Raw genomic sequence first — 23,418 nt, forward strand, 5'->3', positions numbered from 1 at the left:
TTATATTTTGTATGTCTATATTGTACATACATTTTTCTTATATTACATATGTTCACACTTTCCCCCATTCTGTATCACTAGAGAGACACCAACTACAGGAACCAAATTCCTTGTGTGTGTCAACATACTTGGCAAATAAACATGATTCTGATTCTAATGTACGAGATGCATCAGATGCAGGGGTCAGTTTATGCATGTGCGAGTTGCCAGATTGGTTTATAAATCCCCGTGTGCTCTCTCAACTTCAAGCGTCACTTAGTTGTAGCCACGCATGTACAAAAGTTTTGTAATGTATACATTTAGTAGTATACGACAATGTGTCATTATTGTAAAGAACAATAGATCGCGCCATAAGCATAAAAAATAACAGTTTAATAACCATTGAACTGTTCTTCCTGCTCAGTTATATTTTTACTTAAAAACGGAAAATAGTTTTTGGATAAAGGTTACCATATATCTGGCAACACGTGCATTCACACAGGGAGGAAGCTTGTGTGCGCATGTTCATTGGATGTGAGCGTTTTAATAAACTGAAAAGCTTGACGTTCATGTTGTAGCACGTGACTTGAATACGGCACAAATCCCGCCTCTAAACTCTATGTCTCAATGCTGATTGGTTGTATTCAAACGTCAATTATGCCTTTCAGGAAATACCTTGAAGTTAATTTATTTCGTGTCTAAAATGGTTTTGCGTGTGGTACAGATGAAATAGTGATGCTTCTGCCGCTAAAGCAAAATATGTTCGTGCTATAGCCTGCTTTATTATTGAGAAAGAGTCGACTATCTGTTTATTGCAAGGTGTTATGTAACTAATACGTGAGAACGGAGCGGTTGGGCAACCCTGTACTCTGAGCTTTGCCTAGCAGTGCTAACACACAGCCAGGCGACTGACTGTTGACAAGCTAGTTTACCCAGTTCAGTCACGGTTTAATTCAGATCGGCGGTACGAGCACGAATACGGTTTAGACGTTTAAAACAATGTCTTTTTCAGCGGCAGCAAAGAGATTTGTCGGTTTGGGTCTTTCACAGAGCTCCTGGATACTTTCAAGGGGTGCCAATACTTCATCCAAAGCTGTATCATCGCTGAGCAGACTAACTGACCCGAATAAAGACCTCATCCGCAAAAGAGACATAACCTCCTTCAATGTTGTGCAGCCTCTCAGGTAACTGACCTTTTTCGTATCTAACTAGCCAATACAAACGTTAACATTTATGGGCTGAATGCCAAATGCCCCTCTGTAGTAATATAGTGCACTACATAGTGTGCGTAGACGCCGTAATCTTCTATGCTCTGTAGTTGACTCAGGTAGGGAGTAGTCCTTTATTTGAGGTTTGGCCTTTGAGTCCTGGTGTAATACTGAGCTAGCAAGAGAAACTAGCCTGCATTTCCGCAAAGAAAATGTAAAGTGTGCTTTATTTATTTATTTATTTATTTCAGACATGCAGACAACGTACAGTCCATAATATTATAAAATGTAAAATTGCATACAAATATACAAATCTGTGAAATAGAAATAAAACACAACACATGAATTGCACCATGATTAGGGTGACCAGATTTCCCTAGTCTGAAACTGGGACACTTTTGCGCGCGACCATGCTCGTGCACGCACACCTTTTTTTTTTTTTACGTAAACGTGACACTCAGAGAGGTGCTCTTATCATTTTGTTGAAGCTCACATTTCTCAACATCTCACATGAAATAAAACAAACAGGCATTTTGTTATCTAGTAGCATAGTGGTATACAGATCAGTTAAATTATGGTCAGACAACAGATTTTGTAATGGCTGAGAATAGGCCAGGCTATGTCCATAGGCCAAATTTAAACTGATTTATTTCACCTGTTTGTGAGAACACCAAGAAGAATGCATATGCACATGTAGGCCATATCTCTAAAATTGTATGCACTATAGCATGAACTTTAAAAAGTAAACGTGACCTCAACATAGCCTAGGTCAGAATCAACCTTACTAACCATTCCCCACAACTGAATGAATAAAGCAAGTAGATGTGTACAAAAGTGAACACTTTAATGGAATGTGCAACAAGCTGTTCAACACAGCAATATGGCCAAACTGTCAGAATGGTATGTTAAACAGAAACAAAAAAAGAGACAAGTGATTTGAGAATATACACTCAAACAAAACAGCAATAAAGGAGGAGAGGGGCGACAGCCCGAGGAAAGCCCCCACAGGAGCGCACAGCATTTGCAACATACACTGTAAAAAATGATTTGTTGTTTTAACTTAAAAAAGTTAGTGCAAGGGTTGCCTTAAGGGCTGCCTTAAAATTTTGAGTTCACTGAAATTAATATAGTAAGTTCACAACAATTTAACTTACTATGTGAATTCCAGTGAACTCAAAATTTTAAGGCAGCCCTTGCACTAACTTTTTTAAGTTAAAACAACAAATTTTTTTTTACAGTGTAGGCTACCCAACTCAGTACAAGAACCAGGGATGAGAATTTTCCGCCGATTGGCGGATTTCCGACTTTTTCAGACCAAAATGATCGTTTTTGAGATCGATGTAAATCCGTTGAGAAATTTTTTTTTTTTGGGGGGGGCGTATGATTAACGGTCTGTGGTCACCTTATAACGCAGACATCCCAAGTCTCCCGGAAGTTCCAGGAGTCTCCTGCATATTGATAGAAGCGAGCAAGAGCGTGCGCGCGTGACATTAAGGTCTGCATCACGCATCTTAGAATGTGCGTGCGCGAGGGGGTGCGTGAGGGAGACTGTGTGCAGTGTTGCCAGATACTGCTGACGTTTTCCAGCCCAAAATGTGTTCAAAACCTGCCAAAATGCACTTAAAACCACCCAATCTGGCAACACTGCCTGTGTGCCTGTTCATGACAAAGAGCATCTTGATTGGGTTACTCAGCAAAATAAGCCAATCAGCTTTCAGTGTGGGCGGGCTTTTATCTCTTTTCTCGAGGACCAGAGTTTTCAGTTGTATTGAGTCAGTGCAGCCTACAGGATCGGCATGGCAGAGAGGGAGCGCGCGCCCCAAAACATATATATCAATTACATGTCATATATAAGTGTGTATCTTTTATAAATGGGGTTAGCTTATCTAATGTAGCATGTTGGGGAGAATCATAGTATCATATCTATATTTCTGATGAAATTTTAAGTATGATAGCATGTATAACTCACCTACTTATTGTTCATTTCATAGGGGGACGGGGGGGAATTGCTGGCATGTGCCGCGCGGGAGCGTCTGCCCAAATTTTTTAGGCCGAGATGAACTTATAGTTTTTGATTTAAAAAAAATTTCCAATATGTAATGCCCATTGTACATGCCTGTTGTTTAATTCAAAATCACCATCTCGATCTTCAGATTGACCATATGGTATCTGTATTACATTACACAACGTCCTGTCCAGATAAAACCTAGTTAGTCCACACAACAGTTGAAAGGGAAGTGATGAGTGATGTTGAATGTTGCCTGCTTAATATGCAAGACCTCCTGCTACCATGATAACATCAGAAGAAAGCTTAAGAGAATTATATGATAGAACTTTTTTCTGGTTTGCACTTCATTTTAAAGGATTAGAGTATTCAAAGACATGAATAGCTAAAATGCAGAAATATAATACTGTAGAGCTCGTTTATATTAAAAGGTGCATTGATTTTTTGAAGTCATCAAATGTGAATTGATTAAAAACAAGTCTCTTGTCCCATATTAATCATTTTCACCTGGGAGTCCACCAAGAAGGGGAATTTATTTCCAAATAAATTGCAACTTTTTGCTGATAAAATTTAATGGTTTTGGGGTAAAAAAAAAAAGTCAAAAATCATTAGTTTTACGGCGGAGGCAGTAGTGTGTCGGAGGGAACAGAAGCAGAGATAACGCTTATTTTGTCTCTGGTAAAACAGTCTTCTCTCGTTCAATTATGTGCTGGCATCAAAAGACACCGTTGGTTGTAAATGAAGCCAAACTGAGTCGTTGGAGTGTATTTTCATACACAAATGGAGAAATGTTCGCTGAGTGTGTAATTGTGTAGCCCCACTGCAGACCGTTGTCGTTGTTAATTCATAGCATGCTCAGTTGCGTGAATGTGTCATGCACTGAAAATAAGAGATTTACAAGCCAGGAACGCCTCATGATGCAATACACAAGAAAAGAAAGAAGATTTACTGCCATTTTACTTTGTATTTGAGTAAAGTGAATAAATAAATGGTCTGTGGAAAATGCATTTAATCCTGAGAACTGCATGCACAGGAGTTTATTTTGTGTTTACTCCCCCCCCATTTGTCATGGCTGGCTAGTATGAGCCTTAGTGGAAAGCCCTGGGAATGCGTAAATGTCAAGTTTGATTTTAGATTTACGAACCCGAAAAAAATGTAGAAAAACCGGCGTTAAAAAATTTTCAACCGCACAAACGGCACTCACCCGGCCGGTGGACCGGAAACAGAACATTTTTTAATAATTCCCATATTTATATCGATTAACATAATCTAGAGCTGAATTAGCTAAAGTTATGTTGGGTTTGACTTCAAGATGTTTCTGATCAAACAACATCAGCTGAGACTTGGTACAATTATATATCACATTGTGGTACTGACCATATTCAGTATAAACATTCATCAATCTCTGCAGACCTTTGGCAGAGGGTGCAAATACAACTAAATCATCAGCGTACATTAAATGGTTGATTGTGGTACCAGCACAACAACAACCAACAGAAGTCTTATTCAAGGCATTACTTGGATCATTCATATAAACATTAAAGAGAAGAGGGGACAAAACACCGCCTTGTCTTACACCATTACTTGTGTAAAAACCATCACTGATAACCTGTCCCCATCTAATATGATACATTTGATGACAATACCAATAAGCCTGATGATATACATAGGTACACCAATCACCTTTAGTTTAGATAACAAAGTGGTGTGGTTCAAACAATCAAATGCACGAGAGGCATCCAAAAAGGACACAAACACCAGGGAGCCATGATTAGATAAGTATCTGATGAGTTCTTTGAGAACAGCTTGCTGAGCTGTAGCAGAACAGAGGAAAAAAAAGGAAAAGACGAGTGCAGTTCAGACCCGATTGCATGAATGTGTCGGAGGAGTTGGTCTGAAGTATCACATGAAGTTTGGTGTATCTCTGATGGAGCATGTCTGAGTAGGGCGACTCGATTCGTGAGTCCTATTCATTTTCTATGGGAAAAAACAACAGAAAAACGACAAGGACGACAGAACAGGTGCATCAATCCAAAAGCTGTATACAAGCACACTACACCAGCGGATATGTGGTGAAGTGCTACTGAGCAAAACTCCATTCATTTGAATGGGGCCAAAAATCAATGGAAGCCTATGGAGGGGAAAAAAGGATGTGTGAAAACCAAGAAAAAGATGAGTGCAGGTCTCAGATGAGGGGATGGATATGTGTGGGGACTTGCCCTGAGGCATCATATGAAGTCTCTTGAAGTTTGGTCACTCGGTTAAAAAAATTTGACGGAGAGTGAAAGCTTTTTTCCCAAAACGCCATTCATTTTCAATGGGGCCAAAAATGAATGGAAGTGAATGGATGAAAAGAGGAAAAAATGAGTGCGGGTCAGAACCGAATGCATATATGTGTCTGGGGAGTTGGCCTGAGGTATCACGTGAGGTTTGGTGCATCTGCGATGAATTGTGTCCGAGCAGGACGATTCGATTTGTGAGCCCTATTCATTCTCTATGGGGAAAAAAATGACAGAAAAAGAATGAGAGAACAGGTGTGTCGATCCAAAAGCTGAAAACAAGCACACCATTCCAGATCGGGCCCTACGTTTCAGCGTTGGAACGGTGTCTCTATCTCAAAAGCCCTAGGAGGAGGAGTGGATCCAAAAAACGGGTGAAACGGAATAATAATAATAAAACTTAAGAACAATAGTGTGCTTTTGCAAGCACACTAATTAGCCTATGGCTTTTGCTAGTAAATAATTCATGAACACCATTTGGTTTATGAATTGTTTTGGTTGAAAGGTTTAGATTTATTTCACGTTTTGACCATCACGAGAAATGTTGCATGCTGTAACGTGACTGGAGGAGTTTTATCTTTAAATAATAGATAATCACAATACAGGAGATAACTGTGAAGGATGATTTACTTGGAGGTTCTTGGTTATTTCGTGGTTCATTCAAGTATTTAATTTTTTTGGGAAAAACTGTTCCAGCCTAATCTTAGAAGAAGAAGGTCTTAGTCCGAGATTAAATAGGGTTTTCACAAGTCAGCTCAAGCTATTTCACTTGCTACTGCTGCATTCTGTACTGTACAGTACATGCAGTAGTACTGTCAATACTATTAGTGTTTATTTTTGTCTTTTCCAGTTTAATGCTTTCCCAATTCTCATTGCAGTTATTTGACTATGGAATAAACTTTTATTCAAGACCATTTGAAGCTCTGAATTGGTTATATTGGTTGGGCGGCACGGTGGTGTAGTGGTTAGCATGGTTTCCTCACAGCAAGAAGGTTCTGGGTTCGAACCCAGTGGCTGGCGAGGGCCTTTCTGTGTGGAGTTTGCATGTTCTCCCCGTGTCTGCATGGGTTTCCTCCAGGTGTTCCAGTTTCCCCCACAGTCCAAAGACATGCAGTTAGGTTAATATAGGACGGCCTTGGGCTGAGGTGCCCTTGAGCGAGGCACCTAACTCCCAACTGCTCCCCGGGCTCTGGGTATGTGTGTGTGTGCTCATTGTGCATGTGTGTGTTCACTGCTTCAGCTTTTATTCATCACACACTTGTGAAATTTCTCTCTGCATTTACCCAGAGCAGTGGGCAGCCATGCTAACAGCACCCGGGGAGCAGTTGGGTACCTCACTCAAGGGCACCTCAGCCCGTATTAGCCTAACCGCATGTCTTTGGAGCACCCGGAGGAAACCCATGGAGAGAACATGCAAACTCCGCACAGAAAGGCCTGCGCCGGCCGCTGGGCTTGAACCCAGAACCTTCTTGCTGTGAGGTGACCGTGCTAGCCACTTACACCACTGTGCTGCCCAAGGTTGTCCAAAGTACTCTAATCAGTACAGTGTGACTTTGGACCCAACCATGGAAGTAACACCCTTTAAAGGAAAACTTAAAAAAAAAAAAGGCATGAAATTTCTGGTGTTGATTTGTTACTTGGTGCTGTATTGTAATCATTCCTGTGAGAAGTTAGCAGTTGTGTGCTGTGCTGAGCTGACGTTACTGAAGACTCAAATACAATAGTGTTGGAAGAATAATGTTCAGAGAACTAAAAAGATTAACGGTCAGGTTTCACTGTTTGCTTGCGAAAACAAAAGAGCAAGAACTTGTTTTCTCACTCACCATTTCCTCTGATGTTCAATCTCATATGAGAAATCCTATACAGAAGCAGGGAAGACAGTAAACATTAAACTGAAGGATTCTGAATACAGTATAGCTATGTTATGAGTTACAGCAGAAACTCTGCTCAGCTAGGTATTGATATACAACATGACCAGCACGCTAGCATTGTTGGCAATATTAGTATAAAAGTTGAAGATTTTCCTTATCTGTTTGAGCAGAGTGAACAGATGAGGTGAGAGAGTAGGACAGACTAAAGAACTAAAGCGCTGCTGCATTGTTCTATTTAGAGATGAATGAAATTCCCACTGGCGCCATGAACAGTGGGCATTTTGGGTAATGCAGGAAATGGTAAGCCAAAGTGAAAATAGACCAACGTGGATGAAGAGGTTAAAAAAAAAAGCAGCGACTTGTCCAGGGTGTACCCTGCCTTTCGCCCGTAGTCAGCTGGGATAGGCTCCAGCTTGCCTGCGACCCTGTAGAACAGGATAAAGCGGCTAGAGATAATGAGATGAGATGAAATAAATATTTTCCACCAGTGATATTTATAATAAATGTTGATGTGCATGTTTTTCAGGGTGGATATTTTATATAAAAGTACAGGATGATCAGAGTTAAATTTATTTTGTTATACAAATTCCAGTTTTAGTTGTTGCATATAAAAGTTAAAGTCTAAAGACTAGTAATAAACACTCAATAACCCTTAATTTTCCTTAATACATGAACCAAAACACACTTTTTTTTTTTTAACACGTTACTTTTAATATAATTTTTCCAAAATATTTTCTGTTTATTTGATGTCACATGATGTATCAATTGTTGCACATAATGGTGCTGCATGTGTAAATATGTTTCAGCTTTAAAAAAATAAAATAAAATTTGGTGGCTGTCCTGCATGCATCTTAGAGTAGGGGGGGTGTGAGACCAAAAATTTTTTCTACCCCCTCCAAAATATGGAAATGATCTATCTAAGTATGGAAATACCAATATTTGGCCAACTGAAAAATGCTAACCCCCCTGTACATACCCTCTGAAGTTAATAACCCCTCCAAATGTTGGAAGCATCCCAGAAGGGAACTCAGCCTGCTCTATGTACTCTACTACACCTAGTATCTTCTTAGCTTTTGACCGTGTTGCAGCAGAAGCCATTATTTACCTGCAAGAATACAAATAATGACTATTTAATACATTGGGATATACAGTATAATTCAGATATGAATCATTTGTGCATACTGGTTCTTTAAATTAGTAACCTTAAGTAATGATCCTCTGTGCTTAAAAATAGTTCATATTTGAGGTATTACTGAAGAGTGTGACATTCATCAATAACTTTTAAAACTTGCTGAAAAAGAGCAGAATTACCATACGTTTAATTTACTTGAATGTAAGGTTACTTACCACTAAGCTTATTACCTTAAAATAATGATCATCTGCACTGAAAATGTTGTAGTCGTACCTAGTGGCATACCTGAAGAGGTTCGCATTCATCGATAACTTTAAAACACATTAAAAAAAAAAGCAGCATTCTAATATCAAACAGCACTGTAATGTATTTTGTCATATTGTAAGAATGGAAACTTTCAGAGGGTATGTACAGGGGGGTTAGCAAGGTTCAATTTTAATAAAATTTGACATTTTCCCACATAGATGGACCATCTCCATATTTCTAGGGGGGTAAAACATGGAAAAGTCAAAATTCTTAAAATAACAACCCCCCCTACTTAGAGGAAGCATATGTTAATGTTCACCCTCTGAAGCTGGTACTCATCATGCAATGGGGATATTTTGTAGTTACTAACTTTGCAGGGAAAGAAATTAGTTTAAAGGTCATAGGCCAGGGTCAGAGGTGGAACGTAGAATATCAACTTTATTTTCTAGGAGAACGACCCAAAAAGCGAATTCAGTCTTCCTGGTTGCACCCTAAAATTGAATAAAACGGTTAAAATATACTGGTTTGCGCAAGTTCAGAAGGTTTGTTTACATCTCACTTATGCGCACTTTTACCGCCAGGGGACAGTCGTCGTTACGTCATTCAAGGCAAACAGACTGGGAACTGTGTTTACTTGCGAACCGAGCACACGTGTACGGACTTTGGTCATGTAAAATGTCTGAAAGTGATAGCGATTTTGAAATAGGAACTCTCCAAATTGAATATCGAGAGGTGAAACCATATATGTATGAACCTATGGCCGTTGCAAAGCAATCGGTGAATGTGGCTCACTGGTTTGACCGTGCGGCCTCAGAATCGGACAGCGACTCGGCCGACTCTGATCACGGTGACCCCGGACCTCAACAAGACTCGCGCCCAAACGATTTATCCTGGTAATTATGATAAATTATTACTTTTGTCGTAATACTACAACCCCGATTCCAAAAAAGTTGGGACAAAGTACAGATTGTAAATAAAAACAGAATGCAATGATGTGGAAGTTTCAAAATTCCATATTTTATTCAGAATAGAACATAGATGACGTAAATGTTTCAACTGAGAAAATGTATCATTTAAAGAGAAAAATTACGTGATTTTAAATTTCATGACACCACCACATCTCAAAAAAGTTGGGACAAGGCCATGTTTACCACTGTGAGACATCCCCTTTTCTCTTTACAACAGTCTGTAAACGTCTGGGGACTGAGGAGACAAGTTGCTCAAGTTTAGGGATAGGAATGTTAACCCATTCTTGTCTAATGTAGGATTCTAGTTGCTCAACTGTCTTAGGTCTTTTTTGTCGTATCTTCCGTTTTATGATGCGCCAAATGTTTTCTATGGGTGAAAGATCTGGACTGCAGGCTGGCCAGTTCAGTACCCGGACCCTTCTTCTACGCAGCCATGATGCTGTAATTGATGCAGTATGTGGTTTGGCATTGCCATGTTGGAAAATGCAAGGTCTTCCCTGAAAGAGACGTCGTCTGGATGGGAGCATATGTTGCTCTAGAACCTGGATATACCTTTCAGCATTGATTGTGTCTTTCCAGATGCGTAAGCTGCCCATGCCACACGCACTAATGCAACCCCATACCATCAGAGATACAGGCTTCTGAACTGAGCGCTGATAACAACTTGGGTCTTCCCTCTCCTCTTGAGTCCGAATGACACGACGTCCCTGATTTCCATAAAGAACTTCAAATTTTGATTCGTCTGCCCACAGAACAGTTTTCCACTTTGCCACAGTCCATTTTAAATGAGCCTTGGCCCAGAGAAGACGTCTGCGCTTCTGGATCATGTTTAGATACGGCTTCTTCTTTGAACTATAGAGTTTTAGCTGGCAACGGCGGATGGCACGGTGAATTGTGTTCACAGATAATGTTCTCTGGAAATATTCCTGAGCCCATTTTGTGATTTCCAATACAGAAGCATGCCTGTATGTGATGCAGTGCCGTCTAAGGGCCCGAAGATCACGGGCACCCAGTACGGTTTTCCGGCCTTGACCCTTATGCACAGAGATTCTTCCAGATTCTCTGAATCTTTTGATGATATTATGCACTGTAGATATGTTCAAACTCTTTGCAATTTTACACTGTCGAACTCCTTTCTGATATTGCTCCACTATTTGTCGGCGCAGAATTAGGGGGATTGGTGATCCTCTTCCCATCTTTACTTCTGAGAGCCGCTGCCACTCCAAGATGCTCTTTTTATACCCAGTCATGTTAATGACCTATTGCCAATTGACCTAATGAGTTGCAATTTGGTCCTCCAGCTGTTCCTTTTTTGTACCTTTAACTTTTCCAGCCTCTTATTGCCCCTGTCCCAACTTTTTTGAGATGTGTTGCTGTCATGAAATTTCAAATGAGCCAATATTTGGCATGAAACTTCAAAATGTCTCACTTTTGACATTTGATATGTTGTTTATGTTCTATTGTGAATACAATATCAGTTTTTGAGATTTGTAAATTATTGCATTCCGTTTTTATTTACAATTTGTACTTTGTCCCAACTTTTTTGGAATCGGGGTTATAAATAAGAGCCCTTTTGAAGAATAATTAAATCACACGGGTATACGCATAATCCCTATAATATAACGTGGATTCGTTTATATTGCTAATATAATGTATTGCTAATAATAATACAAGCGTTATACTATTTATAGCCTACTCTCAGCAAGGAAATATCCCTTTTGTCTCATGTCTACAATGATTGTACAGGATCCCTCAGGATTCTTGACTTGTCCATTGCAAGCAAAGGTAAAAATGTTTACCTCCAATCTTCTCCTTTTTGCTTGAGCATTGCTGCTCTGTTTCTTCTTTGACTGCTCGATTGTGTGTTCGAATTTTGTCAGAACAGCGTCAGGTTTGAGCCTTCTCTGTCCGACACGGACACCTAAACTCTCCAACAGATGGGGATTCTTCAAAAAGTGATCGGCGCACAGAGCGGCGTATTTACCCGGCTGCCAACCCTCTCGCTTCACGCGCACAATCCACTCTCTCTGCCTCTTCTCCTCTCTCGGAAAAAGGTAAAAACTTCTTCCTGAACCGGTCCCGTTGTTACAGTTCACTGCACGACAATAAGGCATGCTTTTTCTTTGGAAATTCCCGAACACACGTCTGCACTCAAGCCAAACGGCAATGCAAGCAAACAGAAGTGGACTCAACTCAAGCGATTTGTTTGTCTTGAATGACGTCACATGCCAAGTGGTCACGAAAATTGTTGAGCAGAAATTCACTGTAATCCGCTTTAACTTATTCAAACTTATTTTAATTATCACTTATTAACAATACTTCTTGGTACCAGAAGAAAATTACAGAGGGCTTTTTAACACATAAAGTTTCAAATGTGCATAAATTTGAAAACCTTTGCCCATGACCTTTAAACCAACCTTTCAGAGATCATTCAGGATCATGTGCATTCTCAGCCACAAGAGGGCAGTATGTTCTAATTGTGTATAGAACCATTAAAGGAACCTATCAACTTTCATTGCTGTGTTTCACGTGAGGTCACATCCGCCTCATTAGTTATTCAAAACTTTAGCTGGTGGTCTACCAAAGCTCAGTTGACAAAGCAGTTGTATGAAGAAGGTGCATTGCTCGCATGACAAATGCCTTATGCTTGCATTTTTAGGTTGTTTGAATTGATCACACCGTGAAACTGATAAGTTTCTTCAGGGTTCCCTGTGAACTAATAAAAAAAAAAAAGGGTGAACGAACACAGGATTTCACAGAAAGATGTCGAGAGAGGTGGCTTTTGAACCTCTCACTGAAATCGAAGGGAGTGGAGTCGAAGCATGCTCGAGTTTGTAGTGATCACTTGGTGAAAGGTTTGTATATCCCTCTCAGCTATGTCGTAAAGTGTTTTCCAAGTACTTTTCTTGCTATGTGTGGTTATTTTACGGCACTTTTTTTTTTAGTCATGAAGTGCTAAAGTCCGCAGCTGTTTCTTTATTTACTCCTCACAAAGTCCATATGCATGAAGGTTATGACAAAATTCTTGCCCAGCCATACAGTTACAATGCGCCGTGATCACTTCTCCGTCTTGTTTAACTAAGATCCAGGTCTTTAAAGGGGTTTGATGATAGTTGTGAATGGTTTACCTGAGAGATAAGAGCGAACACAAGTGAGAATCAAGTGAACTGTTTGTTTACACTTCAGTTTGCAGCACTTCGTTGTAAAGAAGCGAATGAAAAGCTTAAAAAGAAAGAAAGAGAAAAATACTTACACAGGCAAAACCAATAGAGGATTCATTTAGCAGTGACTTGATACTGAGGTCCTTTACCCCGCCACATATACACAAAAGTTGTAAGCCTCCATACTCTTCCACGCTTTCATCTGTTTTGCAGTGTAGAAGGATGTCTGCAACTCGAACTCGACTGAAGGGTAGTTTTCGAGATCATATGACAAATCCTTCTTTCCCAGACTGTATGGGTTGATTCCATTGCACATAGCAATCTTTTGACTATATCTAAAGCGAGCAGTGGCTTCTAGATCATGAGCATACTCTGACGAGTTATCACTAGTTGTTTGCACTACGGTGACCATTTAGACCACCAACTATTTCACTTCTGGCAAAACTGCTAAGAAAAGTCGCGTGACTGAAACCCAGCAATAGTGATTGGTTGTGCAGCATGACTGTTGTTTCTCTTTTTGGTGCTAGGTCAGAAAACAAGGTGACTGTTAATTTCATCAATCGTGATGGAGAAAAGATTACAGTTAAGGCTTCTCCTGGGGACACACTATTAGATGTTGTTGTTCAACAAGACCTTGACATTGATGGTTATGGTGAGTTTAACATATTTTTGGACACTTGTTTTTCTATAACCTGCTTCTGTGTAAATATTAAAAAGCAGTTTAAAATAAATTTGCATTTAATACCTGTGAGAAGTTCATTTGAGCCAATCAAGTAATGAAACAACCCTTAAAACTGGGATAGAGATCCCTCCCCCAAACAAAAAGCAAGGGGAATTCAAAGAATGTGATTGAGGGCTTTGAAAAAGGGAAGAAGTCTAATTATAATATTTTATTCCTACCAGGAGCATGTGAGGGAACTCTAGCTTGCTCCACATGTCATGTCATCTTTGAAGAGGAGACGTATAAACAGCTTGGACCAATTAGTGATGAGGAAATGGATATGCTGGATCTTGCCTATGGTCTCACAGATACGTAAGTTTCCTTTCCCGCTTAGTTGCATAAATACTAGTTGGTGCTAACATCAGTGACACAGTTCTCATTTGCCATAGGATAGGGTTATTGTAATGTAAACAATAAAAACTAAATTCCAAAGGAGCCATCAATCCAGCAATACTGTAAAGCTTTAAAAAGCTGCTGGTTAATGGAAGTATTATCTCTTATGTGGGATTTTCTTGATGTGTCTTTTTGCACTGGCCTCATTTACATCTCCAGCACTTCTAAAAACAAAGTTATGACTGGAAACCAGCAATATTAACAGTTGGTTGTAGGGGTCGACCGATATATCGGCCCGATATTCTGCATTTTTAGGGTTATCGGTATCGGCCATAATTTCCACCGATATGCCGATAACATGCCTTTTTGCAGCCATTTTGTTCCTAACGCGACTGTCACTGCACGTCCTTTCCTGCACTCGCCTCTCTGAGTTCAAGAACACGGTCCCGCCCACCACAACATCTGATTTGTTTGGCACAAGAGATATAGCCAATCGACACGTGTAGCTAAACGCTGTGAACCGTTTCAAGGCGGCCGTACGGGCACTCGGGCAGAAGCGGCACAAGGGATACAGCCAATCAACACGCGTAGCTAAACGCTGTGAACTGTTTCAAGGTGGCCGTATGGGCACTCGGGCAGAAGTAGATCCCACTTCAAGGTAAGGACATGCTGCTTTTGCCGCAATAAGTCACAAACACACAAGTTGCAAAAGCACAACATCATTATATGTTTACATTCTTCATCTACTACTCGTTAAAATTGTCCATTTGCATCTGTGTAGCCAGGCAAACTCAGCTTACGGAAGGAAGCACTTGAATTAGCCTACAACCAACTAGTCTCGCTGAAACTACATGTAATGTTGTCCATAGTAAGCAGCCCCCAGCATAACGTAGGCTGCAGTCATTTTTAAATCCCCGTCTGGAAACGTTGTGAATGTGTCAGTAGTTCTACTCGAACAGTAGAATGACAGCCATACAGAGAGGTGGTCAAGGGAAGACGAAATAAAACGTAGTGTTTGTGTTCTGTAGGCTAGCGCAAGCCTACTGGCTCTTTGTTATGGTGATGAGTAAACTTCATAACGTGACTCGTGCTCAAAAAGCGCATTGCACTTGTATATGTTAGGTAACTTTATAAAGCGCTATTTGAACATTTAAACAAGCCAGGTGTGATATGGTGCTAGTAGGCTATGTAATACTGTAGGGAGTTTGTCAGGATGCTTGTTGTGGGCTCAGTAATTAATTGTGTCGTGGATGCACATTTGCTTGGATAAACGGTAATGAACGAAATACATCAATTAAACTCTTGACTTAAATGTTCTTATGCTACTTCACATTGCGCTGTAATGTACTCCACTAGTATTTATAATTCTTGCGCAAGTGATTCTCCTCGCTAGCGCTTCTGATTCGGAAAGCCATATACTCTTAAAGGAGCAGAGCCGCGGCCGCCCCCTCACTCCGACTTCCGTTCTCTGAACAGACTCTTAAAGGAGCAGCCGCTCCTTTTAACCAGAGCTTTTAACACTCCGTTCTCACTTTCTCTATCCAGAATCCAGAGTGTATTTTCATTTATTTTCCACTGAAAATGGTGAGCTGTAATATAGTAGGGAGTGATTTTATTTTTTTATTGGTGAATATTTATTTTATTTTTATTTTATTTCTCATTTTATTCTAACTAATGTTTGACTTTATTGTACAAATGCTGCTGGCATCTCCCTGCACAAAATTTCATGTTCAATTTTACAATTAAACATACATTTCATGGATATGAAGGTCTGTGTCAGTGTGTGCTATGTTTAATTTCATGTGAATTATAATGTTTACATTTATCGGTTGCACATATCGGTTATCGGCATCCCAATTCCATAATAATCGGTATCGGCCCTGAAAAAAACATATCGGTCGATCCCTAGTTGGTTGAACGTTTCCCCTTTTGTGTTTCCAAAAACTTCTGAACCAGAAATGCAGTAGCAGCCTGACATGCCCTAAAGAGGAAATCCAACACCTAGACAGGGGGGAGGATTTGGGCCAGTGAAACAGCCTCATAAATCGACAAAATTCAGTCATATAAAGTAACAGTATTGAGCCAGCAGGAGGTGGTGATGAGAGCTAATCAAGTTTAGCGTCAGGGCCAAATGGAGTACATCTCACAAAGTGTACAAGGCACCTAATACTACCCACTGTTGGTAAAATTGGTTCTGGAAGATCTTCAAAGTCCTTAAGAATTGACCACTTCAGGTTCCTTGCTAATTGTGAAGGGGATGATGAAGGGAATATGAGAGAATGGAGTCTTGGTGGTGCTCTGGTTAGACATGGCAAATGCCTATGGGTCAGTGTCCCATAAGGTGGTTTAGACAATTGACTAAGAACCACATTTCATTAAAGGTTCTTATATTAAATGATTATTACAAGAAGTTCAGTATGATGGGCAAAGCAGGATCAGTTGCAAGTTACAGGCAGATGGATCTGCAGAGCTTAGCTACAGGAAGCGGGGAACAGAAGCAGCATGGTGAGCTCCTGAGTGGTTCACCAGGAAAGAGTTCACCCCATTGTTGGGAGATTGTGAGTTTATATCTTGATGATGCCAATCGTGCTAATCACAGCAACATTACTTTCAGATGAAGCATGTGTCCCACCCTCTCCAGTTGGAGGGTGCCATTTTAAATGAGCCAGAATTCGGATGAATGCATGAGGTCATTGGTCACAGTGAATAAAGGGAATAGTACTGTTCTGTTTTCTGTAATGGCTGCTTGAGTGCAAATGCTGCAGACTGTACATTTGCTGCAACAGGTTTTGAATAGAATTCATTTGAGAAAATCAATATGGATTTTATTTGTGAAGCCTTAGTCACAATTCTGCTGTTCGAAGAAACGTGCATTAGAGAAATAGGGCCATTGTAGTGCAACCCAGGCACATTGTTACACTTTTGATTTATAGCCCCTGACTATCATGATGATAAACTATAGTAATCAAATATACCATGCACTGAAGCTCCAGTTGAAATTATGTATTCTCTGAGGTGACTGGCATAGTACTATTTTCTGAGGGGCTGCGCCGCTCACAAAATAGTACTATGCCAGTCATGGAAAAGAATCCATAATTACCAGAGCCTCTCAGTGCATGGTATATTTGATTTATATCCCTCATCAAAAAATTCCAAACTGAAAGTGTTTAACTTTCGTCGATGAGATTGAATCTTGGCATAAACTTGCTGGAGGCAGCCATGTTTGTTTACGTCAGAGTGACCTTTGACCTGCATGTGCAATGTACCATGCCATTGCTTTTTTTTTTTTTTTAAACCTATTTATTTATTTATTACCATGTTATCGCCTGCTTTGCTAGACATGGTCATGATGCATGGATCTACACACAGGAATGCTCACAGAAATTGTAACATCAGTTCATGGTATATCCAGGATATACCATGACTGACTCGCACCATATCCTTTTATTTATCTATTGTATTCATTTATTTATTTTTTATGCACATGGGTAAAAAAACAAAAACTTTTTTTTAAATTTATTTTTTAATTTAAAACCTCTGTCTGTCCAAAACACCCTTTTTCTCAGCAACCACAAGTCATAGCCACTTGGTACCAAACTTCAGCTTGGGGTTCTGTCCCGTTTATACCGTTTTCAGTTCTGTCGTACATCAACTTCCTGTTTACTGACTATGTTTTTACAAAACCTATAGGGTGGATTTACAAAATTTTCGTAACGCTTTTCTCAGCAACTACAAATCACAACTGCTTGATATTTGGTACCGAGCTTCAGCTTGAGGTTCTATACCGTATATAACGTTTTCAGGTCTGTCGCACATCGACTTCCTGTTTACCAACTGAATATATTTATGAAACACAAATTTTGATGCAATTTCAAGAAGCAAAGTGCTATTTCAAGATGATAGTTTACCAGGATGCTATTTAAAATCTTTGGTGAGAACACTGCTCTTACTTGTTTCAGGGTTAATTATTTGTTGAAGTCAGCATTCATCATAAGTGTCCTATTCCTTCAATTGCTTGCATTCTGATATAAGCGGGAACGGGGGATACGTAAGTCAGCAGTAGCTCACAGTTGATCTTGTATGTTTATTTACGTCACGAGATACATTGCTTAATCAATGGTGGAACTATTTTGTCACATGAGCCATCCTTGGCTAATCCCTGCATGGGAATTTTTTTGATGAGCGATATAAAAATAAATATGGTGTTTTAGAGATTGGGAAGTCAATGATGAATACCAAAAATTTTGGTATGAGAGTTGTGGGAGGAAATAAATTAATGAATACCTGCATAAAATCTTTCTCTTTCATATGCAATTTTTGTAAATGTTTTTGAAATGTTTCATCATTGTAGTTTGTTTTTCTTTTGCAGTTATGACACTTTTTGACTTGTTTTACATTTTTGATTGGGTACATTTGGTTCACTGTAATAACTTCAGATGGACTCCTAAATACACAGCATTTAACTTTGCTGATATACTGAGACATTCATAGAGAAATCAGGTCAAGATGTCTGAATGTTCAAAATTAGGAATAGTCTTAAGTTATTTGGTTCTATAGTAAATGTAAGGGAAATCCAAATCTCAGGAAAGACCTACCCAAAAACTGAAACATTTTACAGGACTCGCTCCTACGTTTTGAGTATATCCACATGAGCTGATTTGTAATGTCACAAGAAGGTCACAATAAAACAGTAGGATTAGAGGTTAATACCAGCAGCTTTTATTTGGGGACTTGGCTCATGGCTGCATTTGTTGTTGTTGTTACCTTGTGTTGACATCAGAGGTAGAAAAAGTACTGAAAAATTGTAATTAAGTAAAAGTATCTTTACTTTGCTTAAATTCTACTCAAGTAAAAGTACCCATCTAAAAATCTACTCGAGTAAAAGTAAAAAAAGTACTCAATTTAAAATGTACTTTGAGTAAAAGTTACTTTCAATTATTTGATGTAAAAAAAGAAAGGACAAGTCATAAATCAAATTGTTTTTCATGAACTATTAGTCCACATAACCTTTCAGGCAGTATAATGTATAAAGCTTTGTTTGGACTACCGCATAAAACATTTTCAATTACAAGTGGCATAACGTGTAAATTCTATCATCCATTTTTTTTTCTTTACTGACAAACGCCTGCTATATTTTTTTTATATATATAATATATATATATACACACACACACACACACACACACACACACACACACACACACACACAGAGTCTACCTGTAATGTGCAATTTTTCCGAGCCTCTCAATAAGGCAATTTTTCTATACTTTTTCACGGTAGATAATGCAAATAGCCTTCTGTATTTAATCCTTCATTTGTCTAATTTGTATTTCAGTTTTATTTATCTGTTTGACATTTTCTTGCTACTGTAACACGTGAATTTCCCTGATGTGCGATGAATAAAGTGAATCTAATCTATTAAAGCCACTAAAGCAGACTTACTAAATGACACATATGAAACGTAAACCAACCAAACTCAGTGTCCTGGGCTCTCACGATTTAAAGACAGCTAAGCGATTCCTTAGTAACACTGTGCTCTTCCTTATATAGAAAATCTCATATCATCTCTAGCCGCTTTATCCTTCTACAGGGTCGCAGGCAAGCTGGAGCCTATCCCAGCTGACTACGGGCGAAAGGCGGGGTACACCCTGGACAAGTCACCAGGTCATCACAGGGCTGACACATAGACACAGACAACCATTCACACTCATATTCACACCTACGGTCAATTTAGAGTCACCAGTTAACCTAACCTGCATGTCTTTGGACTGTGGGGGAAACCGGAGCACCCGGAGGAAACCCACGCGGACACGGGGAGAACATGCAAACTCCACACAGAAAGGCCCTCGCCGGCCCTGGGGCTCGAACCCAGGACCTTCTTGCTGTGAGGCGACAGCGCTAACCACTACACCACCGTGCCGCCTTATATAGAAAATATAATTGACAAATTAACTGCATAATGTTTACAACCTGTCGAGAGGTAATGTGCAAACTATTTTGAGACCGCCCCATAAAACATTTTAAGCAAAGTGCCAAATTCTGAATTATATGGTCCAACTCAAACACCACAGTAAAAAAAGAAAATAAAACCAATCTCAAACAAAGCATCCAAGACAGTGAAAATGTTTTGATGGCCTATCAGTGACCTCCCAAAGCTCTAGTCTAGTCTACAGCTAACAACCCAGGAGCTAGTCTATACATGAATTAGGATTTTTTTTCATAAGAGACCAATTGCAACTAAAACCATGCACTCGTATTATTTCTGACTGTCGTTCTGATAAAACAAATTTGTAAATGTGAGGTGATTCATTTCATTTAGGCTACTTCACTTGAAATGTTAGTGATCAGTATGGATGCTAGGCGGCCAAAAGAATTGATAATGAAGGCACATTTTACTCAACAGTGGAAGGTTTTAATCAAACAATAAATATAACATTTGGAATACACAGGTAAATGCACATCTACTTACCACCACATGCTTCCACAGATTTGATGTGGAAGTTTTGTAGACTGATAGCTCTGTATGGCGGGGCAGGCACATTTTGCATTGCATTATTATGTTATTGCCTCGTTTGTGTTTGAATGCAAAGTACTGGCTGAGAGACGGCCAAGGATTTCCCTCGCTGTCTGGCGCATTTGTTCCACGGGAATTCTCTTCTTGGCAATCCTCAACCTCCTCCATGACCTCCTCTATCTCTTGCTCGGCTACCTCGGCACCAGCCATCATCCAACGATACATGTAGGCTAATATGGATATTCCGTGCGCGTGCCTGCACCAGTTTCCTTTCAGTTCAGGCCAATTGTTTTTTTTGTTTTTTCCCCTGCATTTTATTTTTTTACTCAGTAATGGGCGGTTTTCGAATGTAGCGAAGTAAAATACTTGGTTCAAAATGTACTTGAGTAAAAGTAAAATTACCCATTTCAAAAACTACTTAAATTACAAATTACACAAATCTACTTAATTACAGTAACATGAGTAAATGTAATTTGTTACTTTCCACCTCTGGTTGACATTTTGTCAAGGGTTTTTTTTTTTTGTTAATTTGTGATCAGTAATGAATTTCTAATTTGTAAATTTGATGAAGCAATTAAGTGTGCAGTTTAGAATTTATCAGTAGGACAGAGGTTCTTAAGGTAAAGACCTGACTGCACTGATTAGTGCCCACTTGTCCTTCATTTAACAATATCACAGGAGTAAGACTGTGATTTATACTGAATATTGGCACGGCTGGGGAACTCTGTAGATATTCCATCTAACCGTATGATTGTGAGTATGATATTGCTTTCATACAACAGTTTAATAACTAAGAAATTAACATTAAGTGACCTTTCAGACACAATATGGCCAGATGTTCTGTCTATTTTTGCTCCGCTCATGAACATGGATCCCGAAGAAGCCACGCTCACTAGGTCAGCTAGCTATCTAGTTGGCTCACGTTAATTTGTATGTTCCCCTTAAAGGCGCTTCTGGTGAAATTAGTGTCCCTTCTTATAGTCTTGCAATAAGAATAGTGTCACTAATTCTACTATATAACTGTTTCAGACTAGGAGCTGGAATTTTATGTGGCAAGCACAGATGATGTATATGGTCAGTGTCCCAGTGCACACTCTTCAGCCACTCAAAATTAGTGGACTAGAACGAACAGTTGTATAAATAGCTGTATATTTCTTATGAAGAACTGAACTTGAATCTTGACTCAGCTTTATTATGAACTGATAAATGAAAGTTGTATATTTTATGTGATGAATGTAGAAGTTATATCCATAAATCTGCAATTCCCAGGTTAATTATTTTCCTAGCAAGGTCTTGTGAGGAGTGAATTCAACTTTTATCTTTTTAATTCCTTAAACACCACAATATTACCAACTGATTAAGTGGGTGTGCTACCTAATAAGAGTACAGTCTTAAATTTTTAAGGCTGTTTCTTGCCCAATTGTCCTCCAGTGTAATGACCAGATATTCTAAGAGTGTGGGGCAAAGTCCTCTACGTTTAAACCATTATAGCTTCACTTGCTTTACTGTAATGAGTTCCATTTATCCTCCTTTGTTAAAACTACAGGTCATAACTGAAAAGAACAAATTTAATGTTCTCACTTTTATGCTTTTTCATTTACAGGTCTCGTCTGGGTTGCCAGATCTGCCTAACAAAGTCTCTGGATGGCATGACCGTGCGTGTTCCTGAGAGCTTGATGGACATCAGACAGTCAGATGGCTCTGCTTAGTTTCTTGAACCATCCCGTGCCTGTCTACCTACAATAAACCAACATAAATTGATCATGAGAGATGGCAAAACTTTTGCGTGATTGTATTGATTAAGGTCCAGAAGCGTATGATTTGAATTTAGAAAGGTGCCCTAATGTTAGGAATCATGGTTTTGTCCAGTCCCTTAATGGTTACAGCACTGGGATGTAGTTTAACAGCTCGGTTATAGAGCTAGATTAATCTGTGGTCAATTTACCAGCTTTATTTCTGACCCAAACGCTGGATCATGATGTGCTAATAAATTCCGTGAATGTTTTATATCTTGATCAAGTAGTTAATATAGAATCCACACAAATGCAAAGGAAGATATGTTTTAAGATTAAAAAAAACGGAGACATTTTAGTATGGTGAGCTGTAAGTGCAAAACACCATTTAACAAAAAAATGTAACAGTAAACTGGAAAACTCAAACAAAACTGAAAACCCAACAGCAAAAACAAAAAATTGGTGACAGCATGTGGAAAACGGAGGACTTGGAGGACTTGGTGCATGTTTACCAGTAAGAAGAACCAGAATGACATTTCATTAAATTGAATTTGTTAGGTTAACTAGATAACGGGCGGTTATTTTTCCTTGTGATAGTCATAGGCTGTGTCCAATCACCAGTGGTCCTGTGAAGAACCGATCCTTTCTGTTTTGAGTTCATTTTGATGTGTTTCTGAATTTGCTCTTGTATTTTTGGTTTGTTGATGTGTTTTTCCACTTTCATGCCACCATGGTTGAGAGATTTTAAGCTGGTGGTTTTGCCAAGGTATATAATGGATTTTCTCATTCTGATACTTTGGACATTTAATGCCCTATAAAGTGGTGAATTAAACAATTAGTATGATAGATCACTGACTGATTCAAAATCTTGATCATAATCATATATGGAACTTTTAAACTATGTTTTAATTAAATATTAAAGAAACTGTTGTGTAGTTTATTACAGCAGTAATATTTACACCACTCATTTTTTTTAAATAAAAAAAGCATTTTGGTATCAATTAAGTCAAGTTATTGATGTTGTATTGATATAGATTTTTAAATAGTGTTGGAAGTTCATGATGTCTAAAAGATTGAAATGCCCATGGCTATCATCTTTCTGTCCGTATAACTGTATCTGCTCACACTTGAAAGGTAAAACCTAATTCAGTGTGAGCCTTCTTACTCTGAGAAGCTGGTCTTAAATTAGATGATGATGATGATGATGATAAAGTCCTAAATACAGCTTCAATAGCGTGGGAGGGGAATGGTTGCTGTGTTCATCCTCT

General features: G+C 39.1%; 1 protein-coding gene across 1 annotated transcript; it reads left to right on the forward strand.

Moving 5' to 3' along the window:
* The first annotated feature begins 629 nt into the window (after positions 1-629).
* On the forward strand, positions 630-23,001 carry fdx1 (ferredoxin 1). The gene is made up of 4 exons (XM_060898710.1): positions 630-1,163; positions 13,377-13,501; positions 13,753-13,882; positions 22,021-23,001. The coding sequence occupies exons 1-4, from the start codon at positions 979-981 to the stop codon at positions 22,124-22,126; spliced, it is 546 nt and encodes a 181-aa protein (XP_060754693.1). The 5' UTR covers positions 630-978; the 3' UTR covers positions 22,127-23,001.
* The last annotated feature ends 417 nt before the right edge of the window (positions 23,002-23,418 follow it).

Source organism: Neoarius graeffei, chromosome 18 (genome assembly GCF_027579695.1).
Source record: "Neoarius graeffei isolate fNeoGra1 chromosome 18, fNeoGra1.pri, whole genome shotgun sequence".
NCBI lineage: Eukaryota > Metazoa > Chordata > Actinopteri > Siluriformes > Ariidae > Neoarius > Neoarius graeffei.